Source organism: Rhinoraja longicauda, chromosome 1, assembly GCF_053455715.1.
Source record: "Rhinoraja longicauda isolate Sanriku21f chromosome 1, sRhiLon1.1, whole genome shotgun sequence".
Lineage (NCBI taxonomy): Eukaryota > Metazoa > Chordata > Chondrichthyes > Rajiformes > Arhynchobatidae > Rhinoraja > Rhinoraja longicauda.
In genome coordinates, this window is record NC_135953.1 from 37161765 (window position 1) to 37185483 (window position 23719).

General features: G+C 41.7%; 1 protein-coding gene across 3 annotated transcripts in view; it reads left to right on the forward strand.

The window, feature by feature from the left end:
- ube2r2 (ubiquitin-conjugating enzyme E2R 2) overlaps window positions 1-23719 on the forward strand; it is an 86481-nt gene that overhangs the window by 50761 nt on the left and 12001 nt on the right. For 2 of the 3 annotated variants that reach the window (XM_078430844.1, XM_078430908.1), the window contains one exon: window positions 15849-15935. In XM_078430844.1, the coding sequence (XP_078286970.1) occupies window positions 15849-15935 (87 nt within the window). Of the gene's footprint in view, window positions 1-3144; window positions 3270-15848; window positions 15936-23719 lie in introns of those variants that run through there. The other variant, XM_078430982.1, reaches the window with a different exon arrangement.

Genomic DNA, 23719 nt, shown 5'->3' on the forward strand with positions numbered 1-23719 from the left:
CTATTGTCTAATTGATCCAGGCAGAGCCAAACAGACCATCAGTGAACAGATCATGGTTCATACTTTTTTGTTTGTTAAGGCCACTGTTAAGGACCTATTCCATAATTTGGATTATTCATAGGCTGATGAGGTAATGATTGGGTCGACAAAAACTCTGGAGCAACTCAGCAGGTCAGGCACCATTTCTGGAGAACATGGATAGGTGACGTTTCGGGTCGACTCCCTCTATGCAGGATTTTGGCATGACCCCATAACCTTTACGGTAGCCAGGGCACCCAGACAAGATATGGTATAATATGGTAAGAACTGAATCAATGAAAGATTGATGGTGCAAACCTCAGGAGAACACCCATATTGATTGTCTAAGTGGTGCTTTTTGATGAAGTTAGTTGTAAACTTTTCAGCTTTGCGTTGCACCTTGTTCATGAAGTCTCGCTGCCTCTTTATGTTTAATTGTCTGCTGTAGCTCATGACTTTCGTATCAGGACTACAGACCTTGTAATCTGAAGCGTGATTGTAAAATCATTTGGCTCTTTGTGGCATTCTGTTTAACATGCTGTATTGTAGTTCACCAATTTGGCTCTCCATGTACAGGTACATTTGGTAAATTGTTTTATACTCTGAATCAGATAGCTCCCTTTCAAATATCACAAATAAATCTATTTTTAACCATTTCTGATTCCATACTACAGTTCTTTGAAAAATACATCATCATATGCAGAGTTTTGAGCTTCTGGAGCTGATGTACTGAGTGTAAAAGTCAAGGCTGGCGGTTTTGCAATCAATTTAAGTAAGAAATAGACTTGCTATTGTCATCCAACAATATTCTGCTGTCACAAAACATTGTGAAGAGTGTACTCGTTGTAAATACGGAGCTTTGTTTCTGCAAGTTCCATGCAATATTTACTCATGTTAGTGTTATCATGCTCCGATGAAACAGCGATTTCCCGCTGGTGCTGGTTCAGCCACCATTTGCTACAGACTTGTTCTGAGATGCACTGTCCTGATGAAAGGTCATCAGTTGGAACATTTCCAATGTTAACTCAGTTTCTCTCTGCAGATGTTGCCTGACCTGAGCCTTTCCGGCATGTTCAACTTAATTTGAAATTTCCGATATCTGCAGTTTTTAAAATATTTGCTTTTATATGTTTGCACAACTAAGTCGCTTTCTGGCTATTTTAGAGGTCAATTGTGTGTTTGGAGTCGCACAAAATGGTTAAGAAATTGATTTATTTGTGATGTTTTGAAGGGAGTTGGAGGAAAAAGTTTTTGCATTGTTCCGGGGGAGAAGCCAGAGGAATGGGACCAGCCAGTTTACTTTTGCTTAGAAATGGAGGGAGGCCAATGGCTTAAACCATCTCCTTCCATCCTGTATCCTGTCTGTTCTGAAATTTTATTTTTATGGTGCTGCGATTTGAACTAATGTCGCTGGAGCAACATCAGGAGATAAACTAACGTTAGGAGAACTGAGAGATGTATTTAGTTTAGTTTACAGCGCGGAAACAGTCCCTTTGGTCCACCGAGTCCGCATCGACCAGCGACCCCTGCATATTAACACTATCCTACACCCACTAGGGACAATTTACACATCCACCAAGCCAATGAACCTACATACCTGTACGTCTTTGGAGTGTGGGAGGAAACTGAAGATCTCAGAGAAAACGCACGCGGTCACGGGGAGAACGTACCGACAGCATGTAGTCAGGATTGAACCCGGGTGTCCGGCAGCAACTCTACCGCTGCCCTTATTGTTGAGTGTTGTTAAGTGCTAATGTTCCAAAATTTTCCATTTGAGTTGTACTTCTCCGTCATTGGTTTGTGAAAATAGAATTTTGCTGGCTGCCTCAACATTAAAATGTATTGAATTGCTTTTAGATACAGTATTTTTAAGTGGATATGAAGCAAATTTGTGATGGAAGGTAATTAAAGTAAATTTCAAACATTTGTACCATTTTAACAATATGGTAATAGTTAATTACATAGAGTCATAGAGTGATACAGTGTGGAAACAGGCCCTTCGGCCTAACTTGCCACCAATGAATTTGTCTATAACTAAAAGTTAGTTATTAAAAGAATAGAATCTCTTCCTATGGCAATGAATTGGATACATTAAAAAGATAAGATGCACAATGTAAATTATGTGATGCTCAATTTGCAGGTGCAAAAAAAAAAGTGAAATACGTTGCATGGTGGTGCAGTAATTTTAACCAAGTCAGTTTCAAAAGTTCCATTGAAACCAGTATTTTTTAGAAGTGATTTCTCACCATTGCAACACATATGCTAATCAAATATGCACCAGTAGCCAAGACACAGTTCAATCAGGAGCGGATAAAATACACCATAACCATGTCTGAGATATGGAAGGAAACCAGAGCACAGAGGGTGATACTCATACAGTTACAGAAAGAGACTGTAACCTTTGCATGACAACATCTGAGGTGAGGGTCAAATGTGGATCCCCGGAACTGTGAGGCAGCAGAACTACTTGATATGCCCTCCTTCCAATACCACCTACACACCCTGCTGCTCTCATCACCCCTCATGCCTCTCTTCAGGGTTGTGAGTGAAGGCACTTGAATTGTTGCAAATTCAAATTAAGCATTCGTTCCTGCAAGTACTTTTCAAAGATGCATAGAATGGAACTATTGCAATTATGTTCATTAATATTGCTTCGTGATCATGTTTTTTGTCAGTGTTAACATTAACACATGCAGGCAGGCGAAACAGTGATCTCTCTCACAAAATCAATTGAAATAATTTTAAGATGCTTCTATTTTATCCTACTAATTTTGTTCAGAAACACAGTTTCTAATCCCAACCAAGGTTTTACTCTGGTGTCTTTCACAATGTCAGATCATCCCAAAACATCATTGTAAATGAATTCAGCAACAAATTTCTATGCAACAGTATCCCACATATAGTGGTTGGACAATGATTTTTATAGTCTGTTTTAGAGTTATTGATAGAGAGATAGAGATACGTAAACCAGATGAGACAGTTATTGAAATGTCTTCAAAGCCATTGTTATACAAACTGAAACCACATTTATACAAACTGGGGCCTATGTTTAAAATAAAAGAGTATGGTGGAACAAATCAAGATAAAGAACTGGTCAAATAGTCTAAAATAAAATTTTCTTTTTACAGGTTTAAGGAAAATAACTCAGGAGAACAGGGATAGATATCGAACTCAGCTAAATGCAACAAAAACTGCTATCAGCACAACCAAAAGAGGAGAAGAGGATAGTGGATAGGTCTTTTTCAGTTAAGGTAGTAGATAGGACAATAATGGAATGTATATCACAATTGAAGAAAACCGGAGAAGTGATTAAGCTGAATTTACAGATTGCCGCAGGGGTTTTAAATGGCTGCTTTTAATTGCTCCCCTTTTCAACAAAGTTGAAGCTGGGCTCTTTTTTAAAAGTAAGACTTTATGCAATAATTCATTTCAAAGTGGATGTAGATGGTGCTTGGAGTTCAAACATATGGCAAATATTGACAATTTTCACAAAGAATTAGCAAAATGTCCAGATAGATAGAAATATGAAATAAAGTAAAAATACTGGAAATACTTGTGTCAGGCCACATCAGAGTAGAGCGAGAGAGAGACAATTAATAATTTGGTAATGATCTTTCATCAAACTGATAGTGCTATTGCCCTGAAAGTTTGGTTTTCTCTGCAGATCCAATCTGAGCCACTGAGGACAGTGCCCTCCATAATGTTTGGGGCAAAGACCCATCATTTATTTATTTGGCTCTGTACTCCACTATTTGAGATTTGTAATAGAAAAAAATCACATGTGGTTAAAGTGCACATTGTCAGATTTTAATAAAGGCCATTTTTATACATTTTGGTTGCACCATGTAGAAATTACAGCAGTGTTTATACTATATTCCCCCCATTTCATGGCATCATAATGTTTGTCATGTAAATGAAAGTAGTCATGTTCAGTATTTTGTTGCATGCAATGACTGCTTGAAGTCTGAGATTCATGGACATCACCAATTGCTGGGTGTCTTCTCTGGTGATGCTCTGCCAGGCCTGTATTGCAGCCATCTTTAGCTTATGTTTTGGGGGCTAGTCCCCTTCAGTTTGCTCTTCAGCATATAAAAGGCATGCTGAAGTGGGTTCAGATTGGGTGGTTGACTTGGCCACTGAAGAATTGACCATTTTTTAGCTTTGAAAAACTCCTTTGTTGCTTTAGCAGTATGTTTGGGATCATTGTCTTACTATAGAATGAACCGCTGGCCAAGAGTTTTGAGGCATTTGTTTGAACGTGAGCAGATAGGATGTGTCTATACACTTCAGAATTCATTATGCTACTACCATCAGCAGTTGTATCATCAATGAAAATAAGTGAGCCAATACCTTCAGCAGCCATACATGCCCGGGCCATAACACCCCCACCACGGTGTTTCACAGATGAGGTGGTTTGGATCTTGGACAGTTCCTTCTCTCCTCCATACTTTGCTCTTGCCATCACTCTGATATAAGTTAATCTTCGTCTCATCTGTCCACAAGACCTTTTTCCAGAACTGTGGTTGCTCTTTTCAGCATTTCTTGGCAAACTGTAACCTGGCCATCCTATTTTTGTGGCTAACCATTGGGTTGCATCTTGCAGTGTAGCCTCTGTATTTCTGTTCATGAAGTCTTCTGCGGACAGTGGTCATTGACAAATCCACATCTGATTCCTGAAGAGTGTTTCTGATCTGTTGGACAAGTGTTTGGGGATTTTTCTTTTTTATAGAGAGAATTCTTCTGTACAGGTATGTAGGTTAATTGGCTGGGTAAATGTAAAAATTGTCCCTAGTGGGTGTAGGATATTGTTAATGTACGGGGATCGCTGGGCGGCACGGACTTGGAGGGCCGAAAAGGCCTGTTTCCGGCTGTATATATATGATATGATATGATATGATATATCAGCTGTGGAGGTCTTGGCCTGCCAGTCCCTTTGCGATTAGTAAGCTCACCAGTGCTCTCTTTCTTCTTAATGATGTTCCAAACAGTTGATTTTGGTAAACCTAAGGTTTGGCTGATGTCTCTAACAGTTTTATACTTGTTTCTCAGTCTCATAATGGCTTCTTTGACTTTCATCGACACAACTTTGGTCCTCATGTGGATAAACAGTAATAAAAGTTTCCAAAGGTGATGGAAAGACTGGAGGAAAGACTAGGTGCTGAGAGCTCTCTTATACCTGCATTAGGGAGGCATTTAAACACCCCTGACCAATTACAAACATGTGAAGCTATGTGTCCCAAACATTATGGTGCCCTGAAATGGGGGGACTATGTATAAATATAGCTGTAATTTCTACATGGTGAAACCAAAATGTATAAAAATACTCTTTAATAAAATCTGCCAATGTGCACTTTAATACACGTGATTTTTTTCTATTACAAATCTCAAATTATTGAGTACAGAGGCAAATAAATAAATGATGGGTGTCTGTCCCAAACATTATGGAAGGCACTGTACACTGATCAGCCAAAACATTATGACCACCTGCCTAATATGCTGTTGGTCCTCCGTGTGCTGCCAAAACAGCGCCGTCCCACCGAGGCATGGAGTCTACAAGACTCCTGAAGGTGTCCTGGGGTATCTGGCACCAAAACATTAGCAGCAGTCCTGCAAGTTGCAAGGTGGAGCCGCCGTGGATCGGACTTGTCGATCCAGCACATCCCACAGTTGCTCAATCAGATTGAGATCTGGAGGATTTGGAGGCCAGGGCAACACCATGAAACTTCATCATGTTCCTCAAACCATTCCCGAGCAAAGTGTGGCAGTGTGCATTATCCTGCTGAAAGAGGCCACTGCCATCAGGGAATACCTTTGCCATGAAGGGGTGTATCTGGTCTGCAACAATGTTTAGGTAGGTGACACGTGTCAATAGACAATAGGTGCAGGAGTAGGCCATTCGGCCCTTCGAGCCAGCACCACCATTCAATGTGATCATGGCTGATCATTCTTAATCAGTACCCCGTTCCTGCCTTCTCCCCATACCCCCTGACTCCGCTATCCTTAAGAGCTCTATCTCACCCTGCAACCTCATAGCATCTTCCTCACAGTTCACACTGCCACCCAGCTTTATACCATCTGCAAATTTGCTAATGGTACTTTTAATCCCTTCATCCAAGTCATTAATGTATATTGTAAATAGCTGCGGTCCCAGCACCGAGCCTTGCGGTACCCCACTAGTCACTGCCTGCCATTCTGAAAGGGACCCATTTATCCCCACTCTTTGCTTTCTGTCTGCCAACCAATTTTCTATCCATGTCAGTACCCTACCCCCAATATCATGTGCTCTAATTTTGCACAATAATCTCCTACGTGGGACCTTGTCGAAGGCTTTCTGAAAGTCAAGGTGCACTACATCCACCGGCTCTCCCTGTCCATTTTCCTAGTTACATCCTCAAAAAATTCCAGAAGATTAGTCAAACATGATTTTCCCTTCGTAAATCCATGCTGACTCGGAACGATCCTGTTACTGCTATCCAAATGCTCCGCAATTTCGTCTTTTATAATTGACTCCAGCATCTACCCCACCACTGATGTCAGACTAACTGGTCTATAATTTCCTGTTTTCTCTCTCCCTCCTTTCTTAAAAAGTAGGATAACATTAGCTACCCTCCAATCCACAGGAACTGATCCTGAATCTATAGAACATTCGAAAATGGTCACCAATGTGTCCATGATTTCTAGAGCCACCTCCTTAAGTACCCTGGGATGCAGACCATCAGGCCCTGGGGATTTATCAGTCCCATCAGTCTACCCAACACCATTTCCTGCCTAATTTGAATTTCCTTCAGTTCCTCCGTCACCCTAGGATCTCTGGCCACTAGAACATCTGGGAGATTGTTTGTATCTTCCTTAATGAAGACAGATCCAAAGTACCGGTTCAACTCGTCTGCCATTTCCTTGTTCCCTGTAATTAATTCCCCTGCTTCTGCCTTCAAGGGATCCACATTTGCCTTAACTATTTTTTTCCTCTTCACATACCTAAGGAAGCTTTTCCTATCCTCCTTTATATTATTGGCCAGCTTATCTTCGTACCTCATCTTTTCTCCCCGTATTGCCTTTTTAGTTATCTTCTGTTGCTCTTTAAAAGAGTCCCAATCCTCTGGCTTCCCGCTCTTCTTTGCTATGTTATACTTATTCACTTTTATTTTTATGCTGTCCTTGACTGCCCTTGTCAGCCACGGGTGCCTCTTACTCCCCTTAGAATCTTTCCTCCTCTTTGGGATGAATTGATCCTGCAACTTCTGCATTATTCCCACGAAATACCTGCCATTGCTGTTCCACCGTCTTCCCTGCGAGGGTCTCCTTCCAGTCAAATCTGGCCAGCTCCTGCCTCATGCCTCTAATCCACTTTGCTATACTGTAATACTGACACTTCTGATTTTCCCTTCTCCCTCTCAATTTGTAGAGTAAAACTTATCATATTGTGATCACTGCCTCCTAATGGCTCTTTTACCTTGAGTTCCCTTATCAAATCAGGTTCATTACTCAACACTAGTAGGCACTCCACAAACCCCCTTTCCTGGGGTCCAGTATCAACCTGATTTTCCCATGTATGATTCTACCTGCATGTTGAAATCTCCCATAACCATCGTAGCATTACATTTTCGACATGCCAATTTTAACTCCTCATTCAACTTGCACCCTATGTCGAGGCTACTGTTTGGGGGCCTGTAGATAACTCCCATTAGGGTCATTTTACCCGTACAATTTCTCATTTCTATCCATACTGATTCTACATCTCCTGATACTATGTCACCCCTTGCAAGGGAGTGAATATCATTCCTTACCAACAGTGCAACACAACCCCCTCTGCCCACCTGTCTGTCTTTTCGATAGGTTGTATACCCCTGAATATTCACTTCCCAGCCCTGGTCCTCTTGTAGCCATGTTACTGTAATTCCCACAACGACATGCTTGCCAATGTCTAACTGAGCCTCAAGCTCATCCACTTTATTTTTTATACTTTGCCCATTTAAATACAACACTTTAACTTTGGTATTCACCTCCCCTCTCACACCATTGGCCTTGACCTTACTCTCTTATCCTATCTAGAACTTTCTTTCTCATTTATTCTAGAGTTCTTTGCAATTTCTCCTGTATTCGCTTTCCCTTTAACTCCATCTTCATATTCCCAATTTGTCAACCCCTCCCCCCCCCCCCCCACTACTTAGTTTGAACCCACATGTGTAACACCAGCAAACCTGCCTGCCAGAATGTTGGTCCCCCTGCTGTTAAGGTGTAACACGTCCTTTTTGTACAGGTCACCCCTACCCCAGAAGAGATCCCAGAGGTCTAGAAATCTAAATCCCTGCACCATTCCCACAGCCATAGATTCATATCTCCGATCTCTCTGTTCCTGCCCTCACTAGCACGAGGTACAGGAAGCAATCCAGAGATAACCACCCTCGACATCCTATTTCTCAGTCTTCTTCCCAACTCTCTAAACTCACGTTGCAGTACCTCCTTCCTCTTCCTCCCGACTTTGTTCGTGCCCACGTGCACAACTACTTCCGGTTGATCGCCTTCCCTTGCTAGGATGTTCTGAAGCTGGTCCATGATGTCTTGAACCCTGGCAACAGACCATCCTCAAGTCCCGCCTGTGGCCACAGAATCTACTGTCCGTACCTCCGTCGATGGAGTCACCCACTACTATGGCTCTTCCCGACTTCGGTCCCCCCCTTCGGGTCTCCTTGCCTGGATTAGAACCACCGACCTGTCCGCCGTTCAAACTGGAAGCGTCTTCTGCCCCGACAGCTCCCAAGAGGATGTACCTGTTTGCAATAGGCACAGCCACCAGGGTCTCCTGTAGTCCATGTTTACTCCCCTTTGAAATGGTCTCCCACCTTCGCTCGACCTGGACCCTTGGCGTGACAGCCTCACAATAGGTCGTGTCCAGGAAACTCTCACATTCCCGGATGACGTCCACATGAATGGCCGGACCCAGGGTTTCCCAGAGCATCACACTCCTCCACCGGCTTGTCATCTTCCCACAGTTAGTTTGGACCAGACAGGATAGCCTTTGTTGCCCTCGTGCATCGATGTGCCTTGGGCGCCCAACACCCTGTCACCGGTTTGTGGTTTGTCCCTCCTTGGACCACTGTTGGTAGGTACTCTCCACTGCTGACTGGGAGCACCCCACAAACCTTGCTGTTTCAGAGATGCTCAGACCCAGTCGTCTGGCCATAACAATTTGGCCCTTGGCAAAATCGTTCAGGTCTTTACTCCTGCCCATTTCTCCTGCATCCAATATATCAACTTCACGAACTGACTGTTCACTTGCTGCCTAATATATCCCACCCCTTGACAGGTGCCATTGTAATAAGATAACCAATGTTATTCACTTCACCTGTCAGTGGTCATAATGCTTTGGCTGATTGGTGTATATTCAACATTTCTTATCGTTTCTTTAAACATATTTAATATCTCAATAGGGTCTGCGATTGACCTCCCTCTAATCCATGTGGGTAGTATACTGGTTACCAATATTTAAGTAGCTCAATAATTCATTCTCAAAAAATTACAAACCTATTGAATTGGCTTTTGTTATCGTTACATCGCGAGTAGTATTATTTCATATCCATTTAAAATCTTGTGGCAATCACTTTAAATCAGTTTCCCAAGTAGGTAAAATAGGCGGGGACATTTTGGATTGGCTGAAGCACTGATGTCAGGTCAGTACTGGATGTGTAAAATGGATTAATCTTAGATGCTTTTTTCTCAAAACTCTTATTAATAAACTGAATAATTTATTAAAAATATATATCTCTCAATAGCATTAGGTTTAACCGTTGAATTATTTCATAGCTTTTAATGTTTCTAATTCATTCTTTGCTTTATACTTTCCTATCTACCAATTGATACAAGAGGATTTTGGACAATATAGGAATTTACAGAAAAAACATTTTAAAGAGATAGCTTTACTGTTGATCCTTAGGCAGTCTCTCGGGGTCAAGAATAGCCAGTTCAATGGGTCGTGAGGTGGCTGGTGAGACCAATGTGGACAACCGTAGGTGGGGACAGTTGGAGCCGATGGGCACACCATATAGAACGTGGTGCACTCCTTCCAATGTTTTCAGCAGCCTTCTGTGTCTCCGGATTAAGAGACTCCAGAATCCCAATACCATCCCACACACTGGTGGTCAGGGCCCGGGATTCCCACGAGCTGGTGAAAATTTTATACTTCTCCAAGGAAGCTTTGTATTACCCTTGATAGGTTTCCTCTCTCTTTGTTCCATGATGAAGATTGAAGCAGACTTTTTTGGGGGGTCAGGTGTCAGACATGCAAATAATATGTCCCATCCACAGGAGCCAGCCTTGAACCTGGGCATTTTGACCATTAGGCAGAAGACAATAAGGATGGTTCACTCTTTATACTAATGAATTTGGAGGACTTTGCAGAGGCAGTGTGGTGATTCCAACAATTTCATTGAGGTCTCCTTAGGAGTTATCTTTCCTCCTCCTTCCTTATTGCACCTTTCCAAAGGTTTGGATCCTTTCCTAAATTGGTATTGAAGTCACTCAGGAGAAAATTTTCCTGCGATTTAGTTTTCTCAAGGACACCATAATACTTGCCCTTTCCCTCATTGGTAGTTTCTGAGTTTGAGGCATATGTACATTGATGTATTAGTTCTACAGTACTGTGAGCCAGAGCAGCATGAAATGTTCAGCTATCCTATGAGAATATGTTGTGAAACCAGACCAGTTCATACTTCAGGAATTTCTCCACCTTGCCCTTCAAAAAAGATGTAGCCTCCACCTTGTTCTGCCTTGCATAATTAATTCTAACGCAAGAATGAGCCTTGGAGTGGAGGCCTCCACTACAATGGATCTCTTGGGTCCATCATAGGTTAGTGCTGCCAATTGATCTTGCAGCGGCCAATGTGAAGACCAGGCTGGGTCATGTATGAGTAGGAAGGAACCGCAGATGCTGGTTTATACCCAAAATAGACCCAAAATGCCAGAATAACTCAGCGGGTCAGGCAGCATCTCTGAAGACTCGGTCATGTATGATCTGGCCCACTTAAATCTAATTCATATAGGAGTATTTGTGCATACGCATGATAGGGTTGAGGCCCAGGCAGGATTGTGACAGGTGAGGCCTAAAATGAGAAGGGTTAAAAAGAAAGGGGACACAAGGGTAGGGCAGAAAAACTGTGTAAATATTATGCCTGATATATTTTGGCTCGATTAAATATAACTGATCACCAGACTCATTGCATTTGTTTGCTTTTCCAAATACGTTCATTGAATCGAACTTTAAAGCTTGGCCTCAAAAGATAACAATAAAAACAAGCAAAACATTTTCCAAGGTAGCTTTGAAATTAATGGTTTGAGTTCATTACTATCAAGATGTCACAATTTTGATTTCAACATACCAAGCATTTTGTTTGTCTCTCCGAGTTGCACTGTTGTAGTTGAATATATGAAAGTTAGAGAAATTAATCTAGCTTGACTGACCCTGGCAGCTGCCAGAGGACACATGCCTTATCCGACAGATTGTTGATACGCCAGAACCAGTGCTGTTAGTTATGCAGTTACTGCTTAGAGAAAAAAAATGGATTGGATCCAAATTATTGTTTCGGAGGAAGAAATTAAATATCTTGAGCTTGGTCAACTCATTGCAAATATATTAAGGGATCTGTCATTTTACACTAACAAGATTCTATCAATCAACACTGAATTTGAAGAGTTCTATTCTGGCTGTAACCACTTTATTATTTTCAATCAGAGTAGTTGTGAATCAGAGTAAAGAATGGATTTGGCATTAAACTGAGGCCTACAGTTCATGTGGTGGGAAGTGGAAAGAAAGCCAAAAAGCCTATTGTTAAATAATATGGACAGGTAAGCAGTGTCAGAATAAATTATAAACTGAAGAGCAGAATCAAAGTTAAAGGTTGCACTGAAGGCTAAACCTAAAAATAGTAAGATATGCATGGCCTTTTTGTTAAAAATAATGAGATAGTGGGAAGGCATTTCCTGCCTAGTCATGTGAGCAGGAAGAATTGAGCGAGCTAATTCTAAAGCAAATCGAGAGTTGTGTGCACAGGTGGCTAGGCGTTCAAAAACTGTAATGCCTGTGGTGCACGTAGAAAAATGTAGGAAACTAAGGCCATCATTGTGGAGCCAGCTTTCACATCACAGATAACGGGGCTAGATCCAGCTGCAATGCATCCAGCTGTTGTGTAGCACCTGGACCGGGGAAAGCTGTAACTGCATCCTGATTACTTAAACCTTCATCAATGTTTTCCAGCATTAAGTACTACACAGTCAGATTAATATTTGGTATTCCAAAATAGTACCGCATTTGCTTTTACAAAGAGTTGTGAAGTGCATTGTCAGCACATAATTGGATGTTCAGACAAATGTTGATAGGATTACTTTTATAGTAAAGAATCAATAGATTTTTAAGAACTACGACTTAATTGGCAGGGCGAGGAGATTGATATGTGAAAATATGTTGAAAGGATGATACCAGATGGACAGATAGCAACCTATTTTTTTTTAAAGTCACAATGCTGGAGTAACTCAGCAGGTTAGGCAGCATCCCTGGAGAACATGGATAGGTGACATTTTGGGCGGGGCCCTAGTTTGTTTAATTCCTTAGGAGTTTTTAACCCACTCACAAATGCTGGCCTCTGAGCTGATGTCAGTACTTCTGGTAATAGTAATAGGAAAAATATTTACTGTCTGATAAACTTTCACTCATTGTGAGTGAGTGAACATTCTGCATACTTAAAATTATTTTGGTTTTAATTGCGCATTGGCATTCAGTCTGAGTATTCGACTGATTCCTTAATGAAGTGATAGGCTCCAACGTTTTTGTTAGATCTTTTTTAACAGAATTGTAGATTGATATCAGAATACCCCTAAATTCCAGATGAATTAATTTGCATTGACCCAATAAGGCTTATCCAAGTTTTCTGAATACAAGAAAGGTAATTAATTTTCACTGTTTATAACCCAAATTATTTTCATAGCGGTTTGAATTCACATTTACATTGATCGAAAACACAATTAGTAAAATAATGTAAAATATATACGGTATATCACTGATTAAAAAAAAAAACTTTGCTATATTTATGTAAAATTTGTGCTAACTGGCATTACGGTAACATTTTGCTTATTGCAGTAGAGGGCATGTACTTATTTAGCCCTGACCAAATGTGCATACTCATGCACAAGCTGGAATTACAGAATCAGTGTTGATGTGCATGTCTATATTTAGAAAGCAAAAAACAAGTGAGTGAGAAAGCTTTTGCCCAAGAGAATATTTTGACCGGTATTATTGATTTGCTGCCCCCTGTTGATCAAATCAGTTATTCCACTAGTTTTGCAAATACCGATTCTGTTTGTAATAGTGTTGTTGTTTTGTATTTTAACTTTAGTTTGATAATTTTATTTCAATATCGCAAATCATAGTAGCATATTATTACTCCATCACCATATTTCTACCTTCCGTTCCTGCCCAAACAGTTGGACATAAGGAATTACCACCCAAGGTATATTTAGACAATAGGTGCAGGAGGCGGCCATTCGGCCCTTCGAGCCAGCACCGCCATTCAATGTGATCATGGCTGATCATTCTCAATCAGTACCCCGTTCCTGCCTTCTCCCCATTCCCCCTGACTCCGCTATCCTTAAGAGCTCTATCTAGCTCTCTCTTGAATGCATTCAGAGAATTGGCCTCCACTGCCTTCTGAGGCAGAGAATTCCACAGATTCACAACTGAAAAAGTTTTTCCTCATCTCAGTTCTAAATGGCCTACCCCTTATTCTTAAATTGTGGCCCCTTGTTCTGGACTCAACTCCAACATTGGGAACATGTTTCCTGCCTCTAACGTGACCAACCCCTTAATAATCTTACACGTTTCGATAAGATCTCCTCTCATTCTTCTAAATTCCAGTGTATACAAGCCTAGTCGCTCCAGTCTTTCTTGGCATTTGATGGCATACAGATTAACATGACATATTGATTTCTTCATTATTAATGCTTGGAAGATCTTGGGTTCATCCCACTAATATTTTAATTGTTTGCATCTCACTAAATTCATATTTGGGCCCTGCCAATAGTGCAGGCGAACAAACTCAAATCCGGCAAACATTTAATTGTTAGTTTCTCCCACTATTTGTTCTGTAAACAGCAATGTGATGAACTACTAGATCATGTATTTTAGTGTTATTGTTTAGTTCAGTTTAGATTGGTTGAGAAATAAATGGCAGCAAATACACAGAGCATTTTCCCCTCAATGCCCCACTAAAGACAGAAATTAGGGTCTCTTAAACTTGCCCTTAACTTTAATTTGTTTCGCACTGAGCAAAAAGATTTAAATGTACATAAATGTGAGGTTGATCCCTTGGGCTTAAGACATTTACAGTAGAGTCCCTTCAGAAGAGCTAGGGACATTGGGGCAGAGGGACACTATGGACAGTTAGGGACAGTTCTTGGCACCACATCATCACATTGGCCTTTAAGTGGATGTCACATAGATATACCAGAACAATATTTGGACCAAAAATGGGAGAACATAGATAAAATGCATTATTGGTTAAGTTTGGAAGAGAACTGCTATTTATTTTTCTCCACTCTACACGATATGAATGTTTTAAGTTGTGGAATGAGATAGTATTCTGATGGAGGAAAAAAGGTCTGGCAATCAGAAGAATATTTTTACATAGGAGTACAAAGAATATACAACATGAAAAGGGGGCAGACACAAAAGACTGGATGCTGACACCTTGAACAAAAAATCTACAGGAACTCATCGGGTCAGGCAGCATCTGTGGAGGGAAGTGGATGGAGAATGGATCAGGTCGGGACCCTGCAACTGAACTTGAAACGTTGACTATTCTTTTACGATGCGGCTCTTAGAAATTCACTATTCCAGACAGCCATGATATTAGCTCAGGCCTTCAGGTCCTGACAACATTCTCGTGAATCTCTGCACGCTTTCCAGCTTAACGACATCCTTCCGATAGCAGGGTGACCAAAACTGAATACAATACTGCAAATGCAACTTCACAAGCATCTTGTACGACTGTAACATAACATCCCAACTTCTATATACTCAATGTCCTGAATGATGAAGGCCAATATACCAAGAACTTTCTGACTACACTGTCTACCTGTGCCACCACTTACGGGAAACTTTGTACCTGCGCTCCTAGATCCTTCTGCTCTGCAACACTCCCCAGAGCCCTGCCGTTCACTGTGAAGGTCCTGCCCTGGTTTGATTTCCCAAAATGCAACACCTCGTACTTATTGCTTGTCAGTATTTGTTACCCATCCAAAAAATGCTTTTTCCAGAAGTGTTCTATTTGAAACTCGGTTTACTTATCCATTTCATGTGAAGGTCTAGATTTTCTTGCATCTTTAACTGGATTATTTCAGATTCTGTTAAATTTCGACCATGTTGCTGAGTCTGGAGGCTAGATAGGCCTGGTAAAAATGGCAGATTTCCTTTCCTAAAGTGAACTGAATTAACTTATTAGGCAATCTAATAGTTTCACACCAGCAGGTTAATTAATTGAATTTAAATTCCCCTGCCTTTATAGTAGGATTTGAACGTCTCCAGATCAGTAGTCCAGGCCTCTGTGTTACTAGTCTAATAACATAACTACTATGCACTTCTCTGTATGCTATACCACCTCATGTGCAAACATGTTTTAGGAAGCATTAGTATCAGCCTTCCAAGGTTAATTCATCATTTTACCTTGGAATGATTTTTACCTCATATCTTGGTTCCAGGCAAGTTACTCAACATTAGTTATTCAATGCATTACACTAGCTTTAAAAGTAACTTGCTTTGACCTTGCCTTTTATCTTTTTCCTAGGCTCATCTGAAATTCCCAATAGATTACCCATATTCTCCACCAACCTTCAGATTTCTGACAAAAATGTGGCACCCAAATATTTATGAGGTAAGTTACCATAAAATTACAATTTGCTGTTTCTTGAAACATTTTAAGCTAAATTACTAAATGGTCATAGGAAACAATTGAATTTAAATGACGATTTTCATATTATGGAAATCCAAAAGAGCAATTAACAGCCATTGAAATAATTTCCTGTGGTAATGAAGGCAACACCATAGACGGTCATGGCAAATTTTCAAAAACGTCAATATGATAACCAAATAAACTGGGCATTGATGAATAAATATTTCCCAGGATATTGGGAACAGTGCTTTGAAATAATCCCATGTATCTGTGATGGATGGGAATTTAATTTAACATCTCACTGGAGAGAGATCTCCCACAATGAAGATTCGACACTGATGGAATTTTTAGTTTTGAGTGTCTGGAGTTTGACTAGAGCCTATGGAGAGTGCTAATTTTAATTAATGACTATAATTAGATCAATATTATAATCAATACTAATTGATGGCCAAGGAACTGCTGCCAAGGAACTGCTGCCAAGGAATTACTTCTTTGATGGCCAAGGAATTACTTCTTTGGGTCAGTCACTTCTTTGGGTCAGTCTGAAAACTGAAAAGGATTTGATTGAACAACACTTCTAATATAGCTTTATAGCTGGTAGGCATTTGTTAGAATACTGCAGTAGCATACCCTACAACTCCAGTTTGCTCTAACCTCGGGTCTGCCATATTCCTGAAGGATAGCAGCATTATTACAATCATTAAAGACTTTAGATGCTGTAAATGTGAATTCAAAACAAAACATTGCAGGAAAAATTCAACAGGTCAGGGGTCTGTGTTAAGATACTTTGTCAGAAATTGGGAAAGAGAGAAACTAATTTTAAGTTAGTGAGGATGGTAAAAGGATGGATAGGACAAAGGGAATATTAGTTATAGGTGAAACGTGGGATAAACTGGTTGATATATTGATGAGTGAAGTCAGAGAGGACACAAACAAAAGTGCATGAAAACCAGAAATCCAGAGCTTTTAGGAAGGTTAAGCTGGGAGAGAGAGAGAGAGAGAGAGAGTATCAACAGAACCAATATTCTAATAGATGGATGCTCTCAACAGAACTGGTCAGTTCCAGCAGAAACTAAAATGGTAGTTACCTGAAGCTATTGAATTAAATGATCGTCTCGAAGGCTGCAATGTGGCAGAGGGAAGCTGAGCTGTTGATACTGTTGGGCCTCAAAGCAGTGCAGGAGGCCACAGGCACATGGGTCCCAATAGGAGTGAGATGAAGTATTACAGTGGTAGGAAACAGGAACCTCAGGATTGTCCAGTGGACTCAACACGACAAAACGATCACCCATTATGTGTTAGGTTTTACTCAGTGAAGAGGAGCTGTAGGGAAGGTCAAGCTGGGAGAGAGTAACCAGGCTAGTGTGCCTGTGCAGCCTAAATTACTTGTCAAACTCAACTGAACAAGTTGAAACCAGTGCACTTCACCACAGCTTGACTCGCCCAATGCTGCAATCACATGAAACGTACAGTCCTTCAGCACCAGTGAATTGATCCAATTAAAGGTCATGATTCCAGATAAACCAGTTAATACTCTGTAACATAATTGGACCCGCCTGTACACTTGCGACACAACAGTCTGTCCCCCTCTTAATAGCATTGATCCTCCTGCTTAAGACCAGTTTACTTTGCTTTAATCAAAAGTGCTTGTGATGTTTTTCGTGCACATTTTGCCAAGTTAAACTGATCTAATCCGCCTGTACGTGATCCACATCCCTCTAATCCCTGCATTTCCATGTACCTATCCAAAAGCCACTGTTGTATCTACTTCTACAACCTCCCCTGCCATAATGTTTCCAAGCCCCCACTCTGTGTGGAAAAAAAAAACTTACCCCGCATATTATCATTAAACTTTCCCCCTCTCACCGTATAGCTATGCCTTCCAGTGGTGGACATTTCCACTCTGGGGAAAAAAATTCTGGCCATCTACCCTATCGATACCCCTCATCGCCAAGGCACATTCCTTGTATATGCACATACTTGGCCAATAAACGTATTCATTCATAATTTTATATATTTCTATCAAGTCTCCCCTCAACCTCCAACATTTCAGAGAAAACAATTCTCCCTGCAGCTGAAATCCAGGCACCATTCTGGTAAACGTACAGGTAAACGTACATTCTCCAAAGACGTACAGGTATGTAGGTTAATTGGCTGGGTAAATGTAAAAATTGTCCCTAGTGGGTGTAGGATAGTGTTAGTGTGCGGGGATCATTGGGCGGCACGGACTTGGTGGGCCGAAAAGGCCTGTTTCCGGCTGTATATATATGATATGATATGATATGATATAAACCTCCTCTGCACCCTCTCCAAAGCCTCCAAATCATCCCTGTAATGGGGTGACGAGAATTGGATGCAATATTCCAAATGCGGCCTAACCAAAGTCCTATAGAGCTGCATCATGACATTCCGACTCTTATTCACAGAGTATTATTCTCTTGATATTCCAACTCTTATTCTCAATGGCAGTCTGAAGCTGGGTGACTTTCATAGCAAGCCTTCACACCATTTCCATCCATGTGGCTTACAATCTTTCTGCATCTGTCTTTCATGTTTTCCCACTGAAGGCCCTCGTCGTAACCAATTGTAGCACGACTACAAGTGTCGAGTACAAATTTTGAGGGCGGCACAGTGGCACAGCAGTAGAGTTGCTGCCTGACAGCGCCAGAGACCCGGGTTCAATCCTGACCACGGGTGCTGCCTGTATGGAGTTTGTACGTTCTCCCTGTGACCACGTGTGTTTTCTCCGGATACTCCAGTTTCCCCTCGCACTCCAAAGACGGATAGGTTTGTAGGTTAATTGGCTTTGGTAAAATTGTGTTTTTTTTTAAATTGTCCCTAGTGTATAGGATAGTGTTAGTGTGTGGGGTGATTGTTGGTCGGCACAGACACAGTGGGCCAATGGGCCTGATTCCAAGCTGTATCTCTCTCGAAAGTCTAAAAGACTCAGCTGTGCAGAGATCAACCGTGCCGGCATTACAACTTCTGGGCTTGCTCCCTGATTGGGGTTACATCCGTGTTGCAAAGTGTTGTGTCCTTTCCATGCTTGTGGCTATTCTGCATGCTCCATTGAATGTTAGATCCAATATTTCATATAGCTTCGCTTGAATTCTCTAGTTCCCCGGCCTGCACTTTAAACATTCCTGCAGCACCTATTTGGAAAGTCTGAAAGTTGAACCTGTTGCTCACCATCTCTGTTTGCATGTACCAGAATGTGTAACATGCAAATCCTCTGAAAGGGCTGGATTAAAATGTCACATGTGCATTCTGAAGAAAACTCAGTTATGGTTTGCAGTGCCAAAATGCTCACGAGTATTTCATTTGTCTCAGCTGTTCGTGGTATCACTTACCTCTCTCCCTGTTTGGCTGGATTTCTCCGTTCTAATCTTGGATAGGAAGGCAATATGATGCCTTCCGCTGTGAAGTGGTTTTCAGTCACCCCACTATGAGGCATTCATCATTTGTAATAAATTACTGATGGACTATGGTATTCAGGAACTGTGCGGGGGATAGGAATCTCCTGAAGAAAGCGGAAGCTAGGAGAGCTAGTAGGATGAGAAACAACTACATTTAATCACCATGGCATAGTAAATGGAATGAAATATTATTAGGAATTGGCAAATGGGTGAGCAGTTGAATTTACTGCGCAGGTAATGCTGTCTCTCCCCAGAATGTTAACAATTGGTGTCTTGGTGAAGGTCATGCCAATGAATGACAAGAAGAGGTGGTCACGCTTTTTCTTATTGGAAGTGGGTCATTGTCATGTACATTTGGGGCATGAGTATTATTTGCCCCATATTAATGCAGTTGTGGACTGCTCCATTCTTTGTGGAGTTGCAAATGAAATTTTGCAACTTCTACAGTTCTGGACCTATGTTAGATGGTGGATCAATGTTACAGTAGCTACAGATGTTTGGGTCCAGAGTGCTGCCCTAAGGAACTCCAGAAATGATGAACTGGGGCAGGTCTTATTCTCCTGCCACACTGTTTCAATAGACAATAGGTGCAGGAGTAGGCCATTCAGCCCTTCGAGCCAGCACCGCCATTCAATGCGATCATGGCTGATCACTCTCAATCAGTACCCCGTTCCTGCCTTCTCCCCATACCCCCTCACTCCGCTATCCCTAAGAGCCCTATCCAGCTCTCTCTTGAAAGCATCCAACGAACTGGCCTCCACTGCCTTCTGAGGCAGAGAATTCCACACCTTCACCACTCTCTGACTGAAAAAGTTCTTCCTCATCTCCGTTCTAAATGTTCATGATGTTCAAGTCTCTTATTACCACCGTTTTTCCAAAAACCTTGAAATCCCGGAACCACTTTTTCCACTCAAGTCCTTAAATGTGCCGTGGCCTTAAATTCATGCCCATTTTTCCTGGGTCTCCTTGTCTCAACACTTGCAGTTTGGTTTCTATTCTGTTCAGTTCCAAAAAAAAAATGTGATTGTGCACAAAGATGAACAATCCCATCTTATCACTCCTGACTTGTCTGCAGCCTTTGACATGACCATGCCTTCCTTCTCTGACTCCTCATTGCCATTGTCCGCTTGGATGAAACAGCACGTGTCTAGATCCACTCTTATTGTAGTTATTGAATCATTGAACAAAGCTGCCAACTGGACCCAAAATATCACCTATCCATATACTAAGGTCATAAGTGAAGGCAGTAGAATTAGGCCATTGGCCCATCAAGTCTACTCCGCCATTCAATCATTGGTGATCTATCTTTCCCTCCTAACCCCATTCTCCTGCCTTCTCCCCATAACCTCTGACACCTGCACTAATCAAGAATCTATTTATCTCTGCCTTAAAATATCCACTGACATGGCCTCCACAGCCTTCTGTGGGAAAGAATTCCACAGCTTTACCACCCTCTGACTAAAGACATTTCTCCTCATCTCTTTCCTAAAAGAACGCCCTTTAATTCTGAAGATATGACCTCTGGTCTTAGCCTCTCCCACTAGTGGAAACATCTTCCCCACATCCACTCTATCCAAGCCTTTCACTATTCTGTATGTTTCAATGAGGTCCCCCCTCATTCTTCTAAACTCCAGTGACTACAGGCCCAGTGCCGACAAATGCTCATCATAGGTTAACCTACTCATTCCTGGGATCATTCTTGTAAACCTCTGGACCCTCTCCCGAGCCAGCACATCCTTCCTCGGATATCCACTTTGGCGGCAAAAACAAGGAGGCAGATTATTATCTCAATGGTGTCAGATTAGGTAAAGGGGAAGTGCAACGAGACCTGGGTGTCCTTGTACACCAGTCACTGAAAGTAAGCGTGCAGGTACAACAGGCAGTGAAGAAAGCATGTTGGCCTTCATAACAAGAGTATTTGAGTATAGGAGTAAAGAGGTCCTTCTGCAGTTGTATTGGGCCCTGGTGAGACCACATCTGGAGTATTGAGTGCGGTTTTGATCTCCTAATTTGAGGAAGAACATCCTTGCTATTGAGGCAGTGCAGCATGCGTTCACGAGGTTAATCCCTGGGATGGTGGGACTATCATATGAGGAAAGACTGGGCTTGTATTCACTGGAGTTTAGAAGGATGAGATGGGATCTTATAGGGACGTATAAAATTATAAAAGGACTAGACAAGCTAGATGTAGGAAAAATGTTCCCAATGTTGGGGGAGTCCAGAACCAGGGGCCACAGTCTAAGAATAAAGGGGAGGCCATTTAAAACTGAGGTGAGAGGAAACCTTTTCACCCAGAGAGTTGTGAATTTGTGGAATTCTCTGCCACAGAAGGCAGTGGAGGCCAATTCACTGGATGAATTTAAAAGAGCTCTAGGGGCTAGTGGAATCAAGGGATATGGGGAGACGGCAGGCACAGGTTACTGATTGTGAATGATCAGCCATGATCACAATGAATGGTGGTGCTGGCTTGAAGGGCCTCCTCCTGCACCTATTTTCTATTTTTCTATGTTTCTATATGGTGCCCAAAATTGCTCACAATATTCCAAATGCGGTCTTACCAGCGCCTAAAAGGGCCTCAGCATTACATCCCTGTTTTTGTAGTGTAGACAAGCCCTCTTGAAATAAATGCTAGCCTTGAGTTTGCTTTCTTTACTACCTATTTGACTTGCAGACTAACTTTTTGGGATTCCTGCACCAGCACTCCCAAGTCCCTATGCATCTCTGATTTATTGATTCTCCCCCCATTTATACTCCAGAAATGCTGCCTGACCTGCTCAGTTAATCAAGCACTTTTTTTTTTTTGTAAACCAACATCTGCAGTTCCTAGCTCCTACCTAACATCTCCATCACTTTTCCTGGCGATTCCCTTTAGTTCACCCAGGTGTCACATAGCCTTTGTGTTATATTTGATTTTGAGACGAACTTCCAGCTATGTCAGTGCTAACACTTTGAATGCCTACTTGCACTCCCACCATCATCCAACCAGAACCTGGGATCATTCACTGATAAATCTTTAATCCACGTCTTTCTTGCATCAATACCTGAATATTTAATCATGCTCCTGGTTGGTCAACTTGTTCTATCCCCCATAACCTACCTATAGGTCATCCCAAACCCTGCTTCTAATATACATTGTCCAATTCTCAATTCACTCCTGTGCTTGCTGTCCTGCATTAACTCCTGGGGTAAGTAGTCTCTTGATTTAAAAATAGTCTATTGTGGCGGATCAGACCACTCCTTGGGTCAGCCCCCTCGTTACGTGACGGCAGGCGAAAGGGGTTAAAAGCCAGACCAAGGGAAGGCGTTCCTCATCCCTAGGAGAACTACGCTGTGGGCAGGAGCTCACAGCCTAATAAAAGAATCTTACTAAACACTGCCTGGCGTCTTGCCTTTTCTCTGGCCTCCGCCAGGCCACTACACTATTTTCATTTCTAAATGGCCTCGTGCTCTCTCTGGTGATCTTTTGGCTTACAATCATCCAATATAGATGTGCTTCTCCAATTTTAGTTTCTCAATGTTTCATATTCAATCACTATTAAGTTGTGAAGGTACCAGATTCTGAAGTCCCCTCTTCCCTAAACTTGTTACAACTCTTTAAATTGGAAATCACATTTAATAAGGCAGAAAGAGCAATGTTTCTGGGGCATCGGAATAATTAAAAATACAGCCCCTTGTGAAGAAATATAATGAAGAGCCAAACAAAAAGTAGATTCCCCACTTAAACCAACACCAGTAAAACCCTATAACGCAGTTTGTTTATTGAAGTTATTGACAGAAGACAGTCAAAGCCAAGGGTAAGCAATGACGATTCATATGCTTGAGGATTCGTACGGAGGCTCGAGAAACCAAATACTTGACTCCTTTACATTGTCGTAAATTAGTGGGGGAAGAATCATCTGGATCTTAAATTTTAGTTTAAAAGAAGCATTAGTGATAGAAAAAGGCTGTTTGACTGAAGCAAACTGGTTTCTTCTAATTGATGTGAGACGGTAGTGTCTAATGATGATGGCAGGAGCATGGTTATGGTCGTGTGATGAAATAAGTTAAACTGGAATAGTTAATGCTAGCAATGAGAGTCAATTGAAAGAACAACAATGTTTATAGACAATAGACAATAGGTGCAGGAGTAGGCCATTCAGCCCTTCGAGCCAGCACCGCCATTCAATGCGATCATGGCTGATCACTCTCAATCAGTACCCCGTTCCTGCCTTCTCCCCATATCCCCTCACTCCGCTATCCTTAAGAGCTCTATCCAGCTCTCTCTTGAAAGCATCCAACGAACTGGCCTCCACTGCCTTCTGAGGCAGAGAATTCCACACCTTCACCACTCTCTGACTGAAAAAGTTTTTC